General features: G+C 41.7%; 1 protein-coding gene across 1 annotated transcript in view; it reads right to left on the minus strand.

Moving 5' to 3' along the window:
* The window catches only part of RASGRF2 (Ras protein specific guanine nucleotide releasing factor 2), a 346,737-nt gene that overhangs the window by 155,890 nt on the left and 165,916 nt on the right, over positions 1–24,931 (minus strand). The window contains exons 4-6 of the mRNA XM_068247973.1: positions 20,806–20,895; positions 16,984–17,237; positions 12,427–12,506 (exon numbers count right to left, since the gene is read on the minus strand). Coding sequence (XP_068104074.1) covers positions 12,427–12,506; positions 16,984–17,237; positions 20,806–20,895 — 424 coding nt within the window. The remainder of the gene's footprint in view (positions 1–12,426; positions 12,507–16,983; positions 17,238–20,805; positions 20,896–24,931) is intronic.

Consider the following 24,931-nt stretch of genomic DNA (forward strand, 5'->3'; position numbering starts at 1 on the left):
AAAATATTGTCAGAACTGGAAGGGATCACTGTAAGAAGAAAATGGTGAGCTTCTGAGAGGAACTGACAGTGAGGTTAGTATGTAATATTCATTTCCAGCTACATCATGTGTTTATTTTAAATAATTTTACTCGCTTCAGGTTCCCTTTAAGGAACACTGGCCCTTTAGTAGTCGTGCCAAAGAATTGCATGCTGGGGGTTCTTTTTATCTATAATCTATTCCTCCTCTTCCCTTTATTTCCCTGCCAGCTTCTTATCTGAAACCTAATCCCCTACTCACTTGTGTTTACAAGCAAGGCTGAGGCGACTCAGCGATTGGAGGAGACAAGAAAAAAAGTAAAGGGCAGAAATTACATCACGAGTTAGCCTTAACTGTGGGCAAAATACATGGCCCCCACCAGGAACAGAATTCTCGTAATTTACTATATAACATTCATTGAAATCAAAACGTGGACAGTATAATACATGTGTTATGTAAGTAGATCAAGTATTTATGTACTTATATATGTGTTTTTTTTCCCTGGCATAGTATGGCTGATCCTACCGCTTTAAGTGTCCCCCTCTGTGTCACCTCTTTTCCCCTGTGCCCTTAGCGTACTGCAGCAAAATGTAATTTTACCGGTTTAAAACCATTTCTTCTATGAATTTTTTAAAATTGATTTTCTCAAAAACTACAGTCTTTTTGAAAAAAAAAATTTTTTTACTTGTTTTTAGGGGTATCACACTCAGTTATGTAAGGGGCAAACATCTAAAACGTATTTTAAGTCTCAGGCCAAATTGTTTATTAAGATTTACCATTTATTGAATAGTCTCAGCAAGAAGCATTTTTATTGTGTTCGTAGGGGGTTGGGTAATATGGGAGCCAGCTCCTACCTACTGCAGAGTAGTGCAGTGGAACAGCTATTTACCCGTTCCAGTGCTGCTTCGGGTCTCCTCTGATCTTCCTGACAGCCACATGCTCTATGCTGCATACCTCTGGCTCCCAATGTATGTCATGTGATCAGGAGCAGAAGGTATGGAAGCACAGAGCATGCAACTGCCAGGAAGAACAGAAGACACAATACATCACTGGAGCAGGTAAACATTACATCGCTCAACTGCATCCTGTCTTTCTTTTGCTGCTAACAATGATGGACACTGGAAGCTTCTCGAAGGCCACATAAAATGCAAGGAGGGCTGTATTCGGCCCGTGGGCCTTGAGTTTGACATCTGCGTACGAGAACTCTAGAACCTTGAACTCTAAATGAAATGCAACATTACATTTCATGTGAAAATAGGACTTTTTGCCATACGCAACAGCCTGTCTGTTTTCTCCTTAAAAGTAACCCATGGTAAGAGACATTTGGAGGCTGCCATATTTATTTTTTTTAAACAGTACCAGTTGCCTAGCAGTCCTGCACATGTTTCTGGTCAGTAGTGTCTGAATCACACACTTGGAACGAGCATGTGGCTAATCCAGGCAGACTTGAGTCAGAGACATCTGATCTGCATGCTTGTTCAGGGTCTACTGCTATAAGTATTGGAGGCAGAGGATCAGCAGGACAGCCAGGCAATGTGTATTGTTTAAATGGAAGTAAATATGTCAGTCAACATATGTCTCCAGATAAGATGTTTCTGCAAGTAATGACTCTATGTAAGATATGAGTAAAGGTGCCCATACACTGCCTCGAATTCCCACCAATATACAGCAGATTCGATCACTGTGATCGATTCTGCTGTTAAATGTATAACGCAAACGCTGACCGATCAACCAATTTCCATCTGAAATCGATCCTGTCGACCAGTTCCAGGGGGGGGGGAATTTCTCTCGAACGCCTGTGGGTCGGGAGCGCATCAATAGTGGCATTCGATTGGCCGACAACCGACCCAGCAATACATTACCTCTCCACCGGCGCAAATCCCCGCTGTCCCTTCTCCTGCTGGCCATCTTCTCTTCACTTCCTGTCCTGTCCTGTCCCGCTGGTCACAGGACATAACAGGAAGTAAAGAGAAGATGCCCAGGGCTGACAGAAGGAACAGCGGGGACTCGTGCCGGCGGAGAGGTAATGTATTGCTGGGAGCAGCGGCATCTTCTCTTCACTTCCTGTCCCGTCCTGTCCCGCTGGTCACAGGACATAACAGGAAGTAAAGAGAAGATGCCCAGCGCTGACAGAAGGAACAGCGGGGACTCGTGCCGGTGGAGAGGTAATGTATTGCTGGGAGCAGCGGCATCTTCTCTTCACTTCCTGTCCCGTCCTGTCCCGCTGGTCACAGGACATAACAGGAAGTAAAGAAAAGATGCCCAGGCGCTGACAGAAGGAACAGCGGGGACTCGTGCCGGCGGAGAGGTAACGTATTGCTGGGAGCAGCGGCAGCTCCACAGATTGCGTTTCCATTTCATGCTGAAATCGATTCAAAATCTGTGTGCAGTGTATGGGCAGCCAATAGATCCCTCTCTGATCAGATTAGATCAGAGAGGGATCTATCTGTTGGTCGATCTGGTGGCAATCTGCCTTAACACTTTTTGAACTGAATTACTGGAATAAATTAACCTTTCAATGATATTCTAATTTATTGAGATGCACACGCGTCTAAGCTGAATAGCACTGGACTTCATTCACATCATTCTCCTGCTCCATGTCTCTCAGGGAAGGCTGAAGGCAATCAATGATGGATGCAGCCACAAAAAACACAATCTAGTGATTCTCTCTTCCCTCGATAGAATGTCTCTTTATTCCCATATTGTGGCGTTCAGAGCCTTACATTTATCAGTCTAGCCGCAGATGCAATGTGAAATGTAAGCATAAGACGGATCAATAATGATCTTTTACATGTAAAAATAAGTCAGTGATCGGCAGACTATTTTCTTCAAAGAGACCTCAGCTAGGGGAAAAATGCCAAAATGCCATACTTTAAATTAGCACAATTGCCTAAATAAAGGGGATTTATAATTTATTAGCAAGCAAAGGTAACAACATTCATCTGACACCTAATCCTAACAAAAATCTCACCCAATGCCTCACCCCGACATAACAATGAGCTCCTCACAAACACGTAAAGCTAACATCTGAACTTTACATTAGCCATCCTTAGTTTAAAGGACCACTATAGAGAAAATCAACAAATGTAAAATACATGTTAACACATACATATAAGAAGTACATTTCTTGTGTAAAATTAGTCATAAATTACTTTTCTCCGATGTTGCTGTCATTTACAGTAGGTAGTAGAAATCTGACATTACCAACAGGTTTTTGACTAGCCCTGAGGGGATTCTCAGGGTTTTGTTTATTTTCAAAAGCACTTAGTGAATGGCAGTTGCTCTGTCCAACTGCCCAAAAAAGTGAAGCAAGCAGGGAAGCTGGCCAGCCTCATTATATACATTCTTCTCAGAGAATGTCTTTAAAAAGAATAAGAGCCTTGCAGAGAATCCCCCATGAAGAGATGGACTAGTCCAAAACCTGTCGGTTCTGTCAGATTTCTACTAACTACTGTAAGTGACAGCAACATAAGATACAAGTAATTTATGTCTCATTTTACTCTGGAAGAAAAATACTTCTTATTTGTATGTGTATACATGAATTTTAAATTTTACAATTTTTTTGCCATAGGGGTCCTTTAAACCCCAAGCCCCAAACTTTTAGCATAAAAAAAGCAGCAGCTGGCACACTGCAATCTACTGTGTTACGTCAACACATTCAAGAACAGATTCAGACTACTGCAAACACCACATAGAGTATTGGCTACGAGGAATGCGCTACAAGGGGGCTGCTCATACAAGAAAGGATATGGAAATGGCATAGAAAGGCTTTTTTAAGGGGTTGGATATGAAAGAGGGGCAGCAAATGGAAGACAGAGCTGCTGAACATGGAAGAGGTAGAACATGAAGGGGGGGGGGGGGGGGAGCAGCACACCGAACAGGTGTAATCACAAGGAAGATGGGTGGGGCTGCCATATAAGTGTCTGCACATGGAAGAGTAAGATTATCCTGCATGGAAGGAGAGGAATAAGACAAGTCCGATCGTCTATGGAGGAAAAGAATAAGAATAAATGCAGCCCTGGTGTAGTAAGAGTGCCACTTCTGAATGCCAGGCTTCAGGGGATGTAATAAACACTTGCCGTATTTTTAGACACCAATCCCCAAAACTAAGCTGTATACTTCTCTGCCTCTTGGCACCCACCTACTCCTTGCTGGCTATCTTGCCCTTGTCTGGAATATGTTTTGACTTTATGAATGCCTATGGGAGTTTAGCTGGCAAAGAACAGGGTCAGGATTACCAGCACGATGCCCTGGAGTTGGAAACTGGAACCATGGATCAGGAGATCTCTAAACTGGTGGCACATAGGCATGTAAGATTCTTATTAAACTACTGAGTTCCAAATCGTGGGATCTGCATTTCTTTGAGGACTCCCTTAAAAATGTGTCATGTTTCTTGTTCAAAAAGCATTTCCAAAGTCATTGTGCACAATACAGCTAGTCTTACCAGTTCCAGATAAATCAATGCAGCTGTTCACATGGCACAATGTTTACGAATATAAATATTGCAGTTTTGTTGGGTAGCTCTCTTGTGTGCATTATGTCATGGTCCCAGTCAAATGTGCCCACAGGCGTGAAACAAAAGCTGGGAATTGCCTGTAGGATCCGAAATGATTTCAATATATTTGCTGAAGGGAGAATGAAAGATCAGATGTTGATGAACATACAATGTCTGCCAGGAAGTTGATCAGCTGACAGGATTTATGGATATCCGTGTCCCAGACTCTGCCTCATGAGGAACTGATGTTCCCTCTATGTGTGGAGTACAGTTTTGGGAAAAGACTTGACAGCATCACAGATCTCTTCTTATTCAATAATTTACACTGCAGAAGTGACTAATCCTCACTACTTAGTTACCCCTAATGAGCTCTGGCACCTGATTCACGAGAACATAAATCACAGCCTATTTCATCTTCTCCTAGATTTTATATTTTAAAGAGGCAATGAAGTAAAAATAACACAATGAATAAAGTTGCTTATTTTTACAATATTCATTTATATGTTATTTAGTCAATGTTTGCCCATTGTAAAATCTTTCCTCTCCCTGATTCACATTATGAAATGTATCACTGGTAGTGACACCTTTAGTTCTGTCAGGTGATCTATACGGAATGCTGTTTGCTTGGCAGTTGGAAAAAGCCATAACCTTATACACGCCTAATTTTTCAGCAAAAAGTTACCCCTTTAGCTTATATGCGAGTCATTGGAGCAAACCAGATGGTGGAGCAGGTTTTGTTACTGGCAGAGGAGCGTAAGGATCTTGCACTAGTGATCCTGCTCTTGCCAGCTGTCCCCCTGCTGTGTCTGTACCCCAGAGGGCGTTGCTCAAGACTATCTGTGTCCCCTGGCTTGTGAAGCAGAGCATGTAAGCAAAGTGTCAGCAGTGTAATGATCTGGGAATTCTTCTTGTGTGGCAATCACTGTGTCTCATATCTATGACACCATCTAAAGACACAGCTGTATCATCCTTGGGGCACATCTGGCTATGGGGAGAAGGAATGACTACTGTGGAGGGGGCTATACTAGGGTAGGGGCTTATATGTGAGTCACTCACTTTTTCTTGGTTTCTGATGGAAAAGTTGGTACCTCGGTTTATACACGGGTCAGCTTAAATGCGAGTATATACAGTATTTACATCAATGTAACAAGGTTTACAGACAGTAGACTGTCAGGACCTTAGTTATGACATCACGCTATGGGAGGGATTTCACCACAATATCAGCCATACAAACCCCCCTGATGAGCTATTCGAGAAACGTAGTAATTTGTGGACCAGCATCATATTATTTAGTAAAATAATAATAAATAACAATAGGTACAGGGTGTGCTAAAGGCAAAAAGACCTATAAATAAGGATACAGAGAAAAGTACCCAGTAATAGCACCCCTCTGACCAATTAGAACAAATCATATGATGTTTATTTAATTCCAACTATAATCAATAATAAAAACAATTAAACATCACTAAAAGGTGACAAAGTTGTAAATAATACAATCAATAAATGTCAATAAGTAAATAGGGTAACAATTAGTCCACCTCTCCTATTAGTATAAGTAATTTTGAATAGATAAATAGTCACAAAATTAAATACAGTATACAATACACATAAACATACAAAATTGCTAAAAAGGTGCAATAAGTATCAATAAAGTATTAGGAGTCCTCCTTCTAAAGCGGGAGTTGCCCGCGAGGTATACTGAGGCTGATGCTGGTGGTCCCTGTTCCACCCCCTCTCCATTCTCACATGTAATGGTGGGTACACACATTGCGATTTCCCGCTCGATCCGTGGGAACGACTGAACCTATTTGATTATTTCCAACATGTTCGATCGGGTTTCGATGGATACAGCTGTCAATTTGGCATATTAAGTATGCAAAATCGACGGCTGTATCCATCGAAACCCGATTGAACATGTTGGAAATAATCGAAATAGGTCCAATCGATCCCGCGGATCGAGCGGGAAATCGCAATGTGTGTACCCAGCATAAGTCTTAGCTTACTCTTTTCCTCACGCTCCTACAACTTCCATTAGGGTTCATTGGGCTATTGATTGTATGCTGTTTTTCCCTGTTTGGGGTCTTACCTATATATTATAATATCATATTATATATCCACTTTACTGGTACTTCTTGCACCTTTTTTGAACGTTTGCACGTTTACCTGTATTGGATGCTGTATATTATTGTGTGACTATTTATCAATTCAAAATTGCTTATACCAATAGGAGAGGTGGACTAATTGTTACCCTATTTACTTATTGACATTTATTAATTGTATTATTTACTGGGGATGCCAGCTTTGTCACTTTTTTAGTGATTTTTAATTGTTTTTATTATTGATTACAGTTGGAATTAAATAAAGATCATATGATTGTACTAATTGGTCAGAGTAGTGCTATTACTGGGTACTTTTCTCTGTATCCTTATTTATAGATCTCTTTGAGAAAAGGAAAAGATTTCTCAAGAGAAAGGGGGTATCAGCTACTGATTGGGATGAAGTTGGTTATAGTTCCTCTTTCATTCACTGATGATTAGACTGTTTTCTTTGCTTCTTTAATCCAAAACTCTCAGTCTTTACTGTACATTTTCTCACATCAACAATCTGAATTGTTTCCTGACTAGTGAGGCTGGTGGATCTCAGGAAAACAATTTATTAGGTCAATCTAGATGTTCTTAAATTAACAGAAATGAGTATAAAGCAAGAGCAGTGAAAGCGGAACTAAAGTGTGGTATAAGCATTCCATTAAAAAGCTCTCTGGTAACTTTTCATTGCTGATATAGTTATCCTACCTACCTATGATCTAAAAGTAATGTCATCTATGTGTGGAAGTAATGTCATCTTTGTGCGCTGCTCTCTTGTTGCTGCAGGCCACTCGCTCTGCCATCCCTATGACAGCAGAGCTCCGTGAGCCGGTGCAGATTTAATTTGCTCCTGAGCTTGGTTGTCATAGTGACAGCAGAGTGAGAGGGCTTCTACGGCGTGTGAGCGATGCGAATGGCAACAGCGACGGGTCCGTACAGTGTGACGCCTGTAAGCCCTGTTTGTGTACCAGCAGTTTCTACTCCTTATAGTGAACCTCCAGACTAAAAATCTACTCAGCAGCACTGAAAAGGCTTGGTGTTTCTTTAACAGTTTTACAGCATGAGAACGTTGTTTTTCTTACCCAAGCCTCATTTTTAGCTGCAGAGAAGATAACTGCATGGGCATTTTTCCCCTGATGCTGTGCAAAGCATGATGGGATTTCTGATGTTGTTGTTCTTCTTCTGCTGTTTTGGCGCAATTTTTTTTTTTTAATTTTGAATTTGAGATTTGAAGCCTAGTGCGCACAGCTGGGAGGGGTGATCAAGACACCGGACAGTTGGAACTGTGTCTCATGCTCCCTGTCACCTCCTTTTAACCAAAAAGATGACTGCCACCATGAAAAAGATGGCTCCCCCCATGAAATCACAAACATTTGCCTGTTCTTTTAAAACAGGGTGGGTAAGAGATTATATTTCCTATCTATTTTAATTAACATAACTAATGTAACTTAATGACAGTATGTTTGTTTAGGCTGAAGTTCCCCTTTGAGGGGCCAGAGACTGTTGATACTCAAGTGGTTAATAATGTAACATCCATTTCCATCAAAAAGCTAAACCTATTAACCATTTCAGGAGAAAACATTTTTTAAAGAATTTGTTCATGGTACTTAAAATAATAGTGTCAGTAATCTATTGGGGAAGAGGGGGGATTTTGACAGTAGCTCTGCTTTAAGATGTGTAAAAATCCGAGTAGTCTATAATCAAGTTCTGGTTCTTTAGATTCTTAGAAGTGTTTTTTTGCCAATAAATCTTTGTACAATGAATAAGGGCTGCTGAGTGCTTCTTAACAGCTAATAATAGCTTATAGCACTTACACTGTATTTGAAAAGAACTATGAAAAGGTTGGAATACACCTTTATCCATAATTCAAGGGAGTGAGTCATGATGAATGATTTAGATTGATGATTTAGATCTATGGCATTAGGATCATTAGCACATTTAACTGAAAATGGCTTTAATTTGACATAAATAAATGTGAAATCTAGTTTATACTTAACTTTTCAACCTGCTGGAAGCATTCCCTAATAAATAAATCCATCCCTAGATGCACTCTGACAATCCTCACATATCTAATGTTTTCTTGACTTGTCATCTCATCATTTCAAAATGGTGTCAGAGACGTTCTTCTTTGTGGTGTTTATTTCACTGGCAGCAAGTTATTGGAACTGTACCAAAATTCAACAACAACTTCACACAATGCTTATCTTTACTACACCTAAAAATCAGCCAGGTAAAAAGCTACTTAGACATATGGGTCTGATTTACTAAGGTGTAGCTAATGATTAGGACACAGAGGCACATTCTGCATACAATCACCAGCCTCTGTGTCCGTAAGCTTTCTCCAATTGGCTTACAGAGGCGGGGAGGGAAGGGACACAGGCGGGGAGCCGCACCATACAAGAGAGGGGGGAGTGGCGGTGAGTGGCAGCCTGAAAGTAAACAGCAGACTAGCGACAATCTGCGTGTCGCTAGCCTGGCGTTTTTTATAATGGGGGCAGCAGAGCACGGGGAAGGCTGGAGGCAGAATAAAAGGACACAGAGGCTGGTGATTGTATGCAGAATGTACCTCTGTGTCCTAATATTGATTGCAGAAACCCACCTCGCGTTCTCTTTCACCACTTGAGGACTGCAGTGCTAGACCCCTCTAACTACCAGGCCAATACAGGGCTGTGCAACTTGGTCAGGGTGCTGCACAGCCCTGCAACTGTGCACACAAAATCATGTTTTCCTTAATAGGACACTATGTTGGAGGTGTCTGATCGCTGCTGTGATTTTTTTTTTTTTTACTGAGGAAAGGAAGGATTTTTCCTCCCTCCGTCCTCCTTCTCCCTCCCTCCCCCCTGTGCTTTCCTATTGGATGGCGATCGGCACTTCTCCCTGACAGATTGACAGATTGAGCCGCTCTGAGGGACAGCCCAGTGTCCCTCGTACAGCGCTGCATGAGATAGCAGCGCTGTACAACTGTAAACAAAGGGGAATTCTTTCCCCTGTCGGCTCTAAATAGTCTGCTAGCTGCAGCTAGCAGGCTAATCACAGAGCTCTGCGCATGCGATCCCTGACAAACTGCAGCTCCAGGACTTGACATCAATTGGCGTTAGGCAGTCCTGGAGCTGCTGCCGCGGTCACGCCCATCGGCGTGATGCAGTCGTTTGGTAGTTAGAGAGGACCTGAACGTCCTCTCTGCTCTAAAAGATACACAACATCATAATGACCTTTAAACAAAAAACATTTCCTTGTTACAGCTGATAAAACTCCTGTAATAAATCTGCACTATTTCTACTTCCTGATTCGCGGAAGCAGACATATTGTTAACTTCCAGTGATTTCAAATGGACTTATCTGCCATTGGCAGCCATGTGACACGGGGGGAGATCAAATTACAACTTGTGATTAAACACAAATGAGGGGGAATTAAACAGGCTAAACTCTCTAAATACATACAGGGTGCATTTCTCTCTGAAGGTCCACTTCAAGGTCTGCCTGCATGCAACTGGAAGGACCTCTCTCTGTATCAGTATTTAAAGTGGATCTAAACTCAGAACTACCTCTCTGCTCTAAATGATTAGGCACAGCACGATAACTATTAGGGAAATTAAAATTATCCCTTAAAATGTATGTGAATCTTAAAAAAAAATAATCTTGAGCACTTACTGGAATAATTTTCAGGGAGCACATAAAGGGTTAAAACATCTGTCTTTTCCTGCACAGGTAGAGCCCATTGTGTTGTGAGTAACACCTACTGATTAGGCACTCCTGCAGATAATAACACTCTGATGTAGCTAAATAAACACAGCTAGATGTAGCTAAATAAACACAGCTAACGGAGTTGATTTCTACAGCATTTACAGTATGTGTGGAATGAAGACTTTTCATTGTGTGCTATGTAAGGGAGGTTTGTAAAGCAGTATGCAATTGGGGGTGCCAGGGGTTAGGGGTAGTGTCTATGCTTTCTTATGGGGAGCTGCATTCCCTGGTGGGAGATTTACTCACATCTCACTTGTTTTACCAAATGCCTAATTTTTGTGAATTGACATTTATGAGGGTTTGAAGGAGTGGAGTACAAGGCCCACCTTTCTCCTAATGCAGGCTGGCACTGGATCTCAAAGAGATCACACAGCAGTATTACTCTTATTTCCGGCCACAGCACTACAAGTTACGCTATTAGTGTGACCCGCGGTACTCGAGTAGCGCAACCATTCTTACCAACATGCATTGTTTTTAGTAATGCACCAGTCGCACTACTCGAGTATCGCAAGTCATGCTAATAGTGGAACTTGCGGTACTTGCAGGCAGAAATAAGGGTAATATTGCTGTGCGCTGTCTGTTTTGCAGCAATTTTGTGAATCAACCCCCCTAACTCATGATTTCTCTCTCTTTATCTGTCTTCACTCATGATTCATGTCTCTTTATCTGTTTATCTCGTAAATTAGTTCTCCTCATGGTTGAGGTGAAAAGTAAGTAAGGTGGGAAAATTTAAGAGAAAAGCTTTGTGACTCAACCCCAAAGTTAGCCTCCAAAATTCCTAATTTATCCACTTGTGAGTACGTATTGCATGAAAGAGGAAGTGCCGAAATAGTGAGCAACAGAAGTGTACTAAGCAGGGGCGTAACTAGAGGGGAGCAGCCTCTGCCATCACAGGGGAGCCCAGAGCTGAGGGGGGGCTCAGCTAACCTTCCCTTCCTCCGATACAGGGGACTATACTTCAGATCAGGTGTTCGTGTGGCTACATTTATGTGTAAATTTCATGATGGCCACACTTGTTTTATGACCTTTGTGAGACGGGCCCTAAGGAAAGGCAAAGGAAGGGGTGGGAACAATGGGTGCCCAAAGTTTCGCTGCCAGAGCCGGCCTTAGAGAACGTGGGGCCTGGGGCGAATGTCATATGTGGGGCCTAGAGGCATAAGTGAAGGCCATGTACCGTACCACCACAGTCACGGGCTTGTCCACCTCAAAAGCATTATGCCTTATTATTGTTTAAAAACTTGTTAAAGGCCCCTAAGCCAACCAATACAGGAACAATTACAATACGTAATGAAATCAAACTGTACCTATCCCTAGCTCCCCAGCCAGCCTCTACCTATCCCTAGCTCCCCATGAAACCTAGCACCAATCCACAGCCAGTCTGGAAGCTCCAGCCTGAGCCCCCTCTAGCTCCAGTCCATGCTTGACTGACCTAAATGCCCCTGGGGCCCTCAGGCTGAGGCTCTTGCACTGTACCTTAATCTGACATTTGGCAAGCTTCATGTCACTGCAGAAATTCATTACAAAGATGCAAACGGCATAGTACAGTAAAGCATGCTGAAGACAAAAACCTAAGCAATAAATGGGGGGGGGGGGGGGGGGGGGGGGTTTGAGGTTCAAAATATAAGGTGTGTGTAAAACAAAATAGGAAAATATGAGTATTTGTAAATGGCACACTGCTTAATTGCAGTTATTGTGTCGGATACATTCCACTTATAAATAACTGTATATTTTCTCATTTAATGGAGGGGTGCCAATCAGCAGTCCAAGTTAGTTGGAAAACTTTGGCTACACTATAAAAAGGGATCAAACCACTTTACAAAGTTATCAGACTACTGCGTTATTATATAAAGATTCTCTAAGTACTGCATATTCAGCAGCAGATTGGTCATTAAGAAAAGCAATCAGTGATATATAATTCAGTGTGATAAAAAAGTAATGCCGTTTCAACCAAAGCAGGAAGACATCAAAATGATATCAGCATATCAAAAAGCAGAAAGACTTCCCCAGCTTCAATGCACCAGTCATTCCCCATTGGGCAGTTCACATTCACAAATTATTCATAGCATTAGAAAACAGGCTCACATACCTAAAATTAAAGTCGGCCAATTAGTGATTCTGGCTTTCAGACCCTGGTGGAATATTTCATGGAGGAACATGATGGTCTCACTGAAAGAGAGCAAAAATACAAAACGATTTACTGACATATTGTACTCCACCCATACATAACAATTACTGCAAAGATCAGATGCCAACGGTAACAGCCATTCAATATTTAACTTGATTTCCGATATGTCTGAGGAAGAATATTAATGCTGTCCGCAGCAGGGCTGGAAATAATGAACAATGAAATTCATAAATAATAGAGCAACTTAAAATGAACAATACAAAGGTGAAATTGCAGGTCACCAGCCGTAAAGGTCAGTAGTAATTAGCCAGTTCTCAGTAAACAGGCACAGCTGGTGCCTTTCACAATAAGAAATGTGGAATTAAAGAAGATAATCAGTCAGTTTGTGGCAGCAAGACAGCGACGTAGCCTATAGCACTGGAGAAATTACAACTTAAAGTGGACCTGTAATGGCATACAGCAAAGTCTGACACACACAAGGCTTGCCTGATGTGTCAAATGTGTTGCTTAAGAACTCAAGCAACAGGACTTCAGTTTAACACTAACCTCCCCCCACAAATCAAATGCAGAGCAGCACAACTTACAAGAGCTACGGGCACCGTCCATCTCCACTTCCTGCTGTTCTCTGCTGCTCTGCTGCATCCTCTCTGTGTGGTTCCCAATGCATCACGTGACCTGATGTGGGTCAGGTGACACGTCAGAAGCTATACAAGGATGCAGCAGAGCAACCAGCAGCTGCAGGAGTGAAAAGGGCCGGTGTGCACATTTTTGTAAATTGTTTGCACTGCATGCTGCTTTACAAAATGGAAAAGGCACACCCCAATGGCTCCCTGCCTCCACACCCCCCCCCACCCCCTTTCAACCACCACTTATGTGAGATTCCGGATAATCAGGTTCTCATTAACCGGGCCATCACTATTTCGCTGAACTCTAATAAAATATGTAGGACACCTATCTTTAAATTAATTATCTTGGTCATCTAATCAGCCTATCACCTGGCAGTAACTAAACGCATTTAGGGATCTAGATGTGGCGCAGACAAGTTGCCGAAGTTCAAACAGAGCAGTAGAATGTGGAAGAAAAGGGATTTAAGTGAAGGTGGCATGGTTGTTGGTGCTATAAAAACATTGCTCAAGTGTCAAATGAGCCTCCACCCAAATCTAATAGAAAAATAGCAGCATATCCCAACCAATAAGGAATCACAATAATGTAATAATAATAACAATAATCAGATGTACTCTATTTTTAATAGACTGACATTAAAGAGACTCCGTAACAAAAATTGCATCCTGTTTTTTATCATCCTACAAGTTCCAAAAGCTATTCTAATGTGTTCTGGCTTACTGCAGCACTTTCTGCTATCACCATCTCTGTAATAAATCAATGTATCTTTCCCCTGTCAGACTTGTCAGCCTGTGTCTGGAAGGCTGCCAAGTTCTTCAGTGTTGTGGTTCTGCTATGAACTCCCCCTTCCAGGCCCCTCTATGCACACTGCCTGTGTATTATTTAGATTAGGGCAGCTTCTCTCTTCTCTCTTATCTTTTACAAGCTGGATAAATCGTCCTCTGAGCTGGCTGGGCTTTCACATAGTGAGGAATTATAGACAAAGGCAAAGCTGTTTGCAGGAAGAAAGGAGCAGCCTGAAACTTCAGTGCATGAGAGCTGAAGGGGGAAAGAAACACACAAATGATCTCTTGAGATTCAAAAGGAAGGCTGTATACAGCCTGCTTGTGTATGGATGTATTTTCTATGTGTGGACATACTGTACATCAACCTACTTCCTGTTTTGGTGGCCATTTTGTTTGTTTATAAACAAACTTTTTAAAACTGTTTTTAACCACTTCTAATGCGGTGAGGAGCGGCGAAATTGTGACAGAGGGTAATAGGAGATGTCCCCTAACGCACTGGTATGTTTACTTTTGTGCGATTTTAACAATACAGATTCTCTTTAAGTTTCATGCCCTTATCTAATGATTAGTGATGTCATGAACTGTTCGCTGAACTGTTCAGCAGCGAACCGGTCATGGGGAATGACCTCGGGGTCATTTTCGCATTCCTCATATTACGCATTACTGCGCAAACTCTTTCCCGGTGGCCACACGTCCTTGATTGTGCGCCTGCAGCCGGGAGTGCTGTGCGCATGCACAGCAATCCCGGCTGCAGGTGTGCGACCAAGGACGCGCAGCCACTGGAAAAGCATCTGCGCAGTAATGCGTAATATGATGAATGCGGAAATGACCCCGAGGTCATTCCCCATGGCCGGTTCGCTGCTGAACAGTTCGGGCCATCTCTACTAATGATCTATTAAGTGCATCTCAGTATTAGGGATGGCCCTGCCTAGGAGAGCTCATGGAGAAGCATGTGATCAGTTTGGTCAGCTGATTGATTTGTAAGGTTCTGATTTACTGTGATGACTTCCTGGTTTAACACATGATCATGACCAGCAAATTAGAGCCTTACAAATCTATCAGCTGATCAAATGCTTCTCCATGATATCTCCTAGACAGGGCCATGGCTCTGTATATGGTGGTCTTTAACGATCTGTAGCTGTAGTAAATATAATATTTATACATGCTAACTGTGTTTTTTACATAAGACTGTATGGAGCGGTGTGATCGCCCAGCGTTATAGCTGCAGTGCAATAGTTTGTTTTTTTTAAATTGCAGGGTAACGCACTGCGTCCTGTGTGTAATTTGGTTGCAAGTTGCAACGCGGGTCTGACTCAGAGAGACTGATGGCCACTGTGAAGAGCGGTGGCGGGGGAGAGTACTGCAATGCATGTGTGAAAGGGGCCTTAAATAACTAAAAGAGAATCAGTTTAAACAGAACAAAAGGTTTCTATTAAATCCAAGAGGGTTCTGTTTTCAGGATTTATCCAAAATTTTTATTTTTAGTCATATCCTGAAAATCTATTTGAAAACCATAAGAAATAACAGGGACAATAAATCGCAATGAGGGCAAACACTGCAGTCCGGCATTCAATCCCCGGAACGGTTGATGGATTATGACATAAACCTTTGTCTGGACGCAGAATACCAATTGTGTTTGATGATTCCATTATGTCAGCCGTGTTTCCAGGGTAAACCTAATAGACTGAAAAGAGCTGCACGCGGCTTTGTATCATTAGATAAAAATGCCAAGTCTTATGCCGCGGTCTCATCAGGCCCACAATAGCCAGTGCTGATGAAACTGGGCTGCTGTCTCATGGCAAACATTTCACCGGTCACAGAGAACAAAATGCAAGCCTACTTTAAAGGGAACTGTGCACCTGAAAGTAGAATTTTTAACATTAACCTCCCCACAAGAGGGGTACCAAATGGAGTGTGCCATTGGAGGGGGCGGGGGTTGGGGTGAGCTTCACTACCTACCTATGGAGTGCTGCTCCTCTGGCCCCTGCTCTGTATTGGTTGCACCATCTTCTTCAGAGAGTGACTGCAGCTGGCAAATTTTCAACTCCCCAAAAGTGTTTTGTGCATGTGCCACAATGCATGCTGGGAGGTGTATTCCATGGATGCGAGTACAGATATGTTTCACATCCACGAACTACATCACCCAGCATGCACTATGGTGCACACGACCCCCCCCCCCCCTTCCTCCCCCCATGGCACACTCCATTACAAACCTCCCTTATAGGGAGGTTCATTTTAAAGAAATGTTGTTCCTGGTGCTCAGTTGCCTTTAAGGTGGGTATAAAATACACTACACCGTACAAAATGTACATAAGCAGGCAGTGTTCATTAATGTCACTAGGTGTTATGCATAAGTACTGTTACACTAGGTGTAAAGTGCATTACAAAAGCTATGTATGCATTGTTTGTAAAACATGAGTTTTTACACAAACTACTACACAAATGTCCGTCATAAAGTCTGCGTCACATTCAGTAAAATTCACATGCACTGTCTGCACACTGCAAAATTTCTTCAAGAAAGAAAAATATCTTAATTGGAATAGAATGATGTAAAAAAGGGAAATATTTATAACTTTCCCCTATGTAGTCCAAAGCAAAGGTTTGTATTTTTGGCAAGGCAATTTCCATTATCCCTCTGCTTATCATCTGTCCATTCATCCCTGCAGACATTTGAGTTAATTTTGAGCTCATGTATAAGGCCTGCTTCACACCAAAAGCGCTTTTCTGCTTTTCTGCCATTTTCCAATCGCTAGCGTTTTGGTTAATGTAATTAAATTGGTTAGTTCACACTGGAGTGATTCGTTTTTGGGGGTTTTTTTTAATCACAAAAGTGCCATATGTAGCATTCTTGCAGAAATTGTGATTCTATAGAAAGTATAGATAAGCAAAAGTTCTGTGAAAATCACTTCAAAATGGCTAATCTCAAAGCACTTTTTGTTAAGGTGGAAAGATTTGCACATACAAGATGCATCCTCTTGATCAGGAGCAAAGATGTCAGTGTCACCTTTGAATGACACCTTTCAAGGCCAAAATAAGATATCTATTCTTCCTGGTCTTCATTCATTATTGTACAAGTAGCCGTAGTATATGTGAGACAAAGTGGGGTCACCTGTTGAGGAAAATGCTGCTCACATCATCGTGGCTGATGGGGGGCTTCTTGGAGCTTGCTGCCATCCTTAGAGGTCGGAGGAAGCAGTTCACAAGGATATAAAGCTGATGCACATACTCTGCCTCCGCTTCCACCATGTTAAATACTATTTGATTTCTCTTCCTCATGCTCTCTGCATGCGGGGAACAGATGTAATCTTGAACAATCGTCTTCCATTTTCTTCTACAAAGCCAGCCACGCATAAAGCTCTGAACCTGAACAGACAAATCATGTCAGTGGCATTGAGGTAAGCAAAGTGTATCTACATACAATACAGACCTTAACTATGCATAGTGAAACTGTGTCAGAAGTCCCTACCTAGCCTGCCTTCTGCCGCTTAGTTCACTGGTGCTCCTGATCTTATGTGGGCGGCATGGTTTAACACCAGGGGCCATATGCAATTACCTTTTTCTCCCTAGGTGATATTTTCAAACTTGTCAATAAAATGCGTTTTAACCACCAGCAAGCAAAAAAATACTTAAAATAATTTTGATAGTACTTTTTCTCCTATTTTTTGGTACTTTTTCCTTTGCAAAGTGCTGAAAACGTATTCTAAATTGCAGATGAAAAATTATCTCCTTGGAGAAAAGTCAGGTGAAAAAGTGAATTGCATATGGGCCCTCATCAGCCAATTACATTGCATTAGGCATCTGTTGTTCACCTTTACAATGACAATGCCACTTCTCAGACTTTATTCAATACGGAGAGTAGCACAGGAAGCAGCATACCTTTCATGTTTCATGGCGGGGGGGTCACAATAGAAACCTATTTCTTTATTGCGTTTATAAAGCACCAACATATTACACAGCACTGCTGGACATTAGTTTAAGTTACAGACAATATTTAGGGGTGACATACAGCAATATGACAATACAGGAATACAACAAAAACCAGATCACGCAACACAGTATAAGTACAAGGTAATGCTTATTCAGTCACTGGATGGGAGCATGGAGATTAAGCAAATTGAGCGCACAGTAATGGAGGTGCATGATCAGGTAGGAAACACAAGGAGGAGGACCCTGCCCGAAGGCTTACAATCTAGAGGGAGAGGTAAGGACACGAAAGGTAGGGGACCAGAGTTCAGCTGTGCATTTAGTGCACCAGTGAAGGGTGGTAGGCCAGAGTGAAAGGTTGAGTTTTGAGGGCCTTCTTAAAGATGTTGAAGAAGAGGGCTGTCCTAATGGGTGGAGGTAGGAAGTTCCATAGTGTTGGAGCAGCTCTTGAGAAGTCCCGGAGGCGTGCATTGGACTGGGTGATGCGGGGGGGCGGTCAGGTGAAGATAATTGGTGGACCGGAGTGAGCGGCTAGGTGTGTACCTCTGAGTAAGAACGGAAATGTAGGTTGGACAGGTTTTGTGGAACTTAGGCTAGGAGAAACCCATCCAAACTTAGGCTAGAAGAACCCATCCAACGTTTTACTGGAGGGCCTGGGAGTTTCTACGTATGCCCCTGTTTGCAAGGCTTTGCCATATTAGAGCAGACACTTTTTAAAGAGTTCACTTACTATTATTATTATTTAGTATTTCTATAGCGCTGATCAGTGGCGTAGCTAAGGAGCTATCGGCCCTGGTGCAAATTTTACACGGGGCCCCCCAAGCACTCTCTACATAACAATTGATATGGCGCACCAAACCTGCGAAGGACAACCACAGTGTCAGAGGTGCGAGAAGGGGATAGGGAACAGTTTGTTAGTGATTACTACTATTTAAAACATCTATAGAAGTGATTATTACCAGCACAGGACCAATAGAGAGCTAATATGGTGCTTGAGGGAGGGCCCTTCGAGGCCCCTCTGGCCCAAGGGCCCCGATGCGGTCGCAACCTCTGCACCCCCTATTGCTACGAAACTGCCGCTGACATCTTCCGCAGCGTTGTACAGGGTATATAGGGTGAAACTCAAAAAATTTGAATATCATGCAAAAGTCCATTTATTTCAGTAATTCAACTGAAGAGGTGAAACTAATGTATGAAATTAGACTCATTAAATGCAAAGCAAGATATTTCAAGCCTTTATTTGTTATCAGTTTGATGATTATGGCTTACAGCTTATGAAAACCCCAAAATCAAAATCTCAAACCATTAGAATATTGTGAAAGTGTTCAATAGTCTAGGCTCAAAGTGTCAGACTCTAATCAGACATTAGTTTCACCTTTTAAGTTGAATAACCGAAATAAATGGACTCTTGCATTATATTCTATTTTTTCAAGTTTCACCTGTAGTCTTGTCACATAACTGTCCCTCAGAGGAGCTCACAATGTAATCCCTACCATAGTCATATGTCCATCGCAGTCTAGGGACAGTTTATTTAGAGGGAAGCCAATTAACTTATCAGTATGTTTCTGGGAAGTTGGAGGAAACCAGAGTGCCCAGAGGAAACCTACACAGAGATGGGCAGAACGTATACAATCTGTGCAGATATTGCCCTGGCTGGAATGCGAACCAGGGACCCATCGCTGCAAGGCGAGAATACTAACCCCTACGCCACCATGCTGCCCACTTACATTCTCTACTACTGTACAAACATAGTAAATCAACTCACAGTGTTTGACATAGGAAACAAAAACGTACACAAAGGTTGTGGTTAAACAGGATGCAGTAGCTGGGGGAGATGCTTATATTATGGTGATTGCAGTACAGGCTACAAGATTACAGGATGCAGGGTATGAGGACACTGCAGTAGGAAACAACCTGCGCAGCTCCACAACTCAATGCAATGATGCAGGACAGCCAGTGCCCCCACCATCCAGAAAACAGAAGGCATGCAACATACTGCATCTGACATTAAGCCCTTATCAATCATGCCGATCCACTAACAGTCATTTCCCATTTATTAAAGGGACACTTAAGCCAGGAATAAAAAAAAAATCAGTTTTGCTTCTACCAGCCCCCTGCAGCCATGCCGTGCCCTCGCAGTCACTCCCGGAGCCTCCGGTCCCCAGCCGCCAGCTAGTTTCGTTTTTGCTGACAGTTCCTGACAGGGAGTCGGCGGGCTTTCTGCGCCTGCGCAGGGCTGGACACGCATATCCTTCTACATGTTCCCGTTCTCAATAGTGCATTGCACAGGCGCAGGACTATATTGCGGACGGGAATGCAAAGAATAATATGCGTGGCCAGGCCTGTCAGCGAAAACAAAACTAGCTGGCGGTGGGGAACGGAGGCTTTGCGAGCGACTGTGAGGGCACGGGATGACTGCAGAGGCTGGTAGAAGCCCCAGGAATGTAAAACTGATTTTTTTTTAGTTCCTGGCTTAAGTGTCCCTTTAAGGCATAGACCCCTCCCTTTAAACTTAAAAAATTTAAAAATATATTTAACAGCTAGTGGTTACTGAAATATAACAAAAACAATGATTATAAATGTCAGTTGCATGGTCGAGGATCGGTATTAAATATAGTAATATGGTAATGCAATCCTTCGGATCATTAATTACGCATAATAAATAAGCAATCATGTCAAGCAAGGCAGAGTGCAAGCACAAAAACAAAAAGAAAGAAAAACAGTGCTAAAAAAATAAGGCAAAAGGGGATAGAAAAATAAACCTGATTATATCCAGCTGCCCAGTAAATATTGACACCAAGGCAGGAAAATGGAAGCACTGTGAACATGAACGGAGCCAGTACAACCTGCAGGTTTCTCAATCCACTATTACAAATGCTTTGCCTGTCTGTATCTTGTGTATATTATAAGCATAATTAAAGCCACTGACAAATGATTCATTCATGCAATGAATGATTGCAAGGTCATCTCCTTCCAGCAGCAGTATTATTCCATTGCTGCAAGTTACCTTCTTGATTTTCTTGATGTCTGGATCTTCATCTTCATGGCTGATGTGATAAGGTCGCATGCGCTCCTTGGTTTTATTCAGTGCTATAATCTGTAAATAAAAAAGTATTTCTGGTAAGAACAATCTATGTAGTTTTATATCAATTATATTTGGTACAAAATGGTATAATTATCAATAAATTTTCAATGAGGTAAATATAAAATAGTATCTATAAACATTTAGAAAAAGAAAAAACATCTTAATTTATGACCTGGAGTTACATCAGACGACTTATAAGTGATTACGATTTCGTATTACTGCAGTCTGGCGCTGGGATAAGCCATTAGTAGTAAAATATTGGCCTACCTGGCATCTATCTGAACCTTAACCATTCCGTTTAACTGTACCTTGACTCCTCCACGTAATGTCTAACTATACCACCCCCCCCCCCCCCCACCACACACACACACACACACACCCAATGTGCCTAACCTTAACCCCCTACCTAATGTCTAACCTTACCTCCCTTCCCCCAAAAAAGTATCTAACGCTAACTTAAACTTGACGCCCAAACTACTAATGGCCTATCAGCTACTACTCACATGACCGGCTGGGCACCCGATTGCCGAAATTTAACACAGGCACTGACCTGATCTGACAGTGAAGGGCTTTGTACATGTAGTGCAGGTAGTTTGTGTGTAGAGATTTTTATATCCCTGTAATGATCAGCATATTTACACCCTATTCAATTTGTCTAACCACCAACTACCACTTATTGTTAAGGTGTGTACACATATACTGTACCAATTTCCTTAATTTGTGTTGTCCCCTAGGATCAAAGTCTATCCTGCTGGTGGCAGTGTGGAGCCCCAATGCTGTACAGATGTGGCGCTAGATGACTGCCAAGTGATGTATGCGGTGTCTATGAAGCAGGGAGGAGGGTCAGTGGTGCTGGGAATAAGGCATGTCAGATCATTAAGCTATCTTGGCAGAGCTCTGTACATACTGGTTTCTCAGCCTAGAAGGCCCCATACGGTTGCCTCAGCCAAGAGCAGTCTAGTGGTGTGTGTACGAGGCTGAACAGTGTGCTAGCTGTGATGTGACTTACTTTCATGTCTAACGTGCAGCCCCGGCTTTACTAACACTGATAAAAGTGATGTTTTAGGATATAGGTCTAATCACTTTGTTGTTCTGTGCTTGTCAATATTTTTATAGCAAACAGTGCAGATGAGCAATACACAAACCATCGTGCAATGCTTTTTATTGCAAATTGTCCTATGATGTGCATTAAAGGGAATCTGAAGTGACAATAAACTAATGAAATAATGCACTGTATGTGTAGTACAGCTAAGAAATAGAACATTACAGGTAGTAGCACAAATATGAGTCTGATATTGTTTCCAGTACAGGAAGAGTTAAGAAACGTCAGTTGTTATCTATGCAAAAGAGCTTCCCTGTGCTCGCTGACCAACTTGGGTCAGAGATAGTGCTATTTTCTGAAGCACTTATACATCAAAGAAACAGTCACTGGAGTTTACTGCAGGGGAGTTCAAAGGGCCATTAGCTCTTCTCGGTTTCATAGTTTAAAATAAGAGTGTGGTTTGTAAATTGCAAATATGAGAGAATGATGCAATGTTATAAAAAAAAAAGCTATATAACTGAAAATAAAAATATGAGACTCTTTTCTTTGCTACTAATGTTCTATTCATTATCCGTACTACACATACAATTTATTATATCATAAGGGTTTTTTTCGCTTCAGTGTCACCTTAAAGAAATGTAAGGTTGCAGATACACTAGTAATGTGGCTTATTCATGTAACATTCAGGAGGACTGAAGGGTTTTTCTTCCTATATGACAAATAATGTAGCGGTAAGCTGCCTTTCCAGTTGTATGAAACAACTTCAACAGAATATTACACCATGCTATCCACCAGTTGCTGCAGAAAGTTTACAGTAAAAAAAAACATTACTGGTATCCCGGTCATGATGACTAAACATCTATTTGGCTGAACTGATGGTTCTTATACCTTTACAATAATGACAGAATGCTGCTGGGGGAGATATAATATAATCTATGAGGTAAAGATATCGTTTATTGGCTGACTCAACAGACTGAAAAAAGCAAGCTTTCAAAACCTTTCATCTTCAGGCTGACACAGCTTGATACCAAAGTGTTAAACACTTTTAAAAATCACTTCTGTGTCAGCCTAAGGGCTGGAACCCACAAGGATTCAGAGCATTTTTGGAGCGTTTGAAAATGTTAGAGTTTTGTAAAAACGCTCAGCTACTGTTAATGGATGGGGCAACTTCAACTGGAGCGATTGCGATTCAGAAAATCGCAAGTGCAGGACATGCAGCATTTTGGGAGCGGTAGCGCTTCAATGTAAAGTATATCATTGCTTGCGTAATCGCTCAGCAAAACTTGCACGGAGCGATTTTGCTAGTGTTTTCAAGTTACTGTACACTGTAACAAAATTTAAATTAATTAAAAGGACCAATCAAGACTTTAAAAAACGCTAATCGCTAATCGCTACACAACCGCTAGCAATTTGATACACTTTATAAAATCGCTTCCTAAACCGCTCATTAAATCGCTTGCAAACTGCTCATACAAAATGCTATCGCTTGCGATTAGCGATTGCGGTTTGCAGTAGGTTCCAGGTCTTATGGTGGCCATACATGGTACAATAAAAATGTTCGATTATCCCGTTTATTCGATCTAAATGATCGAATCTAATGAAAGTTGAAAATATTTTTTTTCGATCAAGAAATTCTAACGATTATCCCGTTTTTTCGAAAAAAAAAAAAAAATGAGATCGGACATGTTGGAAAAATCAGTTGAAAAAAACTGAATAATCGAACTAAATTATCTAATCGAAAAAAAATGAAAAATTGTACCATGTATGGCCACCCTAAAAAAGAATAAAGAGGAAATCGAATATTGTTTTTAGAGCTTTCCTCTTCGGTGCAATAAATAGTCCTCACTTCAATGTTTGAGATAAAGTTCCCAATAGCATCTGTCATTTCTAGAAGTATCAAATGGTCAGTCCAGCCTCAACTGAAGTCTCAGCCATGACTGGATGCTAGATGGCTGTATTATGTACTGATGTTATATACATCCTGGGCACTCCAGGACTCAACACCATATACCATCTTCAGGAGAATGCTCCTTAATCCAGATACAGGTTATTGTTCTGCCTTAAAGAACCTCAGCAATCTAACTGCATTCAACATAAATTATTACCTTTTCTCACCTGAGATATTTTCCTGACTTCCTGTTCGTTAAAACTCTGTGGAGATTTATTTTGTCCCCAGTGTACAAATAAAGTTTAAAGAAGAATTTTAAAGTAAATGTTAAGTTAAAAAAACAACAACAAAAAAACAGTCAACTAAGGATAGGGGAGGCCCTGGGTTCTATAGAGCCTTCACGCTCCTTTCACTGTCCCCATGTAATTAATGGGTAATTAGGTAATTAATCAGCTCTGCTGCAACACTAATTACTTCACCTGTGAATGTGTGTGATTTCCTGAAAAACATGTACTGTTGGTGGGCCTTGAGGACAGGGTTGGGGAACTGGGCTCTATAGGACCCAGAGCCTTCCCTCTCCATACGTAAGTATCTGGATGTGTTGTTTTTTTTTAGCTTCATCCCAATCAGTAGCTGATATCCCTGTTCCCATGAGAAAACTTTACCTTTTCTGGAATAGATCATGGGGGGGGGGGGGGGGGGGTCTGTATGGCTGATATTGTGGCAAAACCCCCTCCCACAGTGTGATGTCATGACTAAGGTCCTGACAGTTTGCTATCTGTGAACCTCGTTGTATTGTGGGAAATAACGGCTTTTTACAACTGTCAAGCAAGCAGTATCTCCCTCTGTGCATAGAACACTCAGTAAACATTCCGTACAGATCACCTGGCAGAACTACAGGTGTCACCACCAGTGATACATTTCAGAATGTAAATCAGGGAGAGGAAAGATTTTACAATAGGCAAACACTGACTGAATAATCTATAAATTAATATTGTAAACAATAAGCAATTGTATCCATTATGTTATTTTCACTACAGTTCCTCTTAATGTCTAGCTGTCCCGGCTATAGAGATGTTCCCCAGTTCCTGTCAGGAAAGGAAGTGATGAAAATGTTT

The sequence above is a fragment of the Hyperolius riggenbachi genome, chromosome 1 (genome assembly GCF_040937935.1).
Source record: "Hyperolius riggenbachi isolate aHypRig1 chromosome 1, aHypRig1.pri, whole genome shotgun sequence".
Lineage (NCBI taxonomy): Eukaryota > Metazoa > Chordata > Amphibia > Anura > Hyperoliidae > Hyperolius > Hyperolius riggenbachi.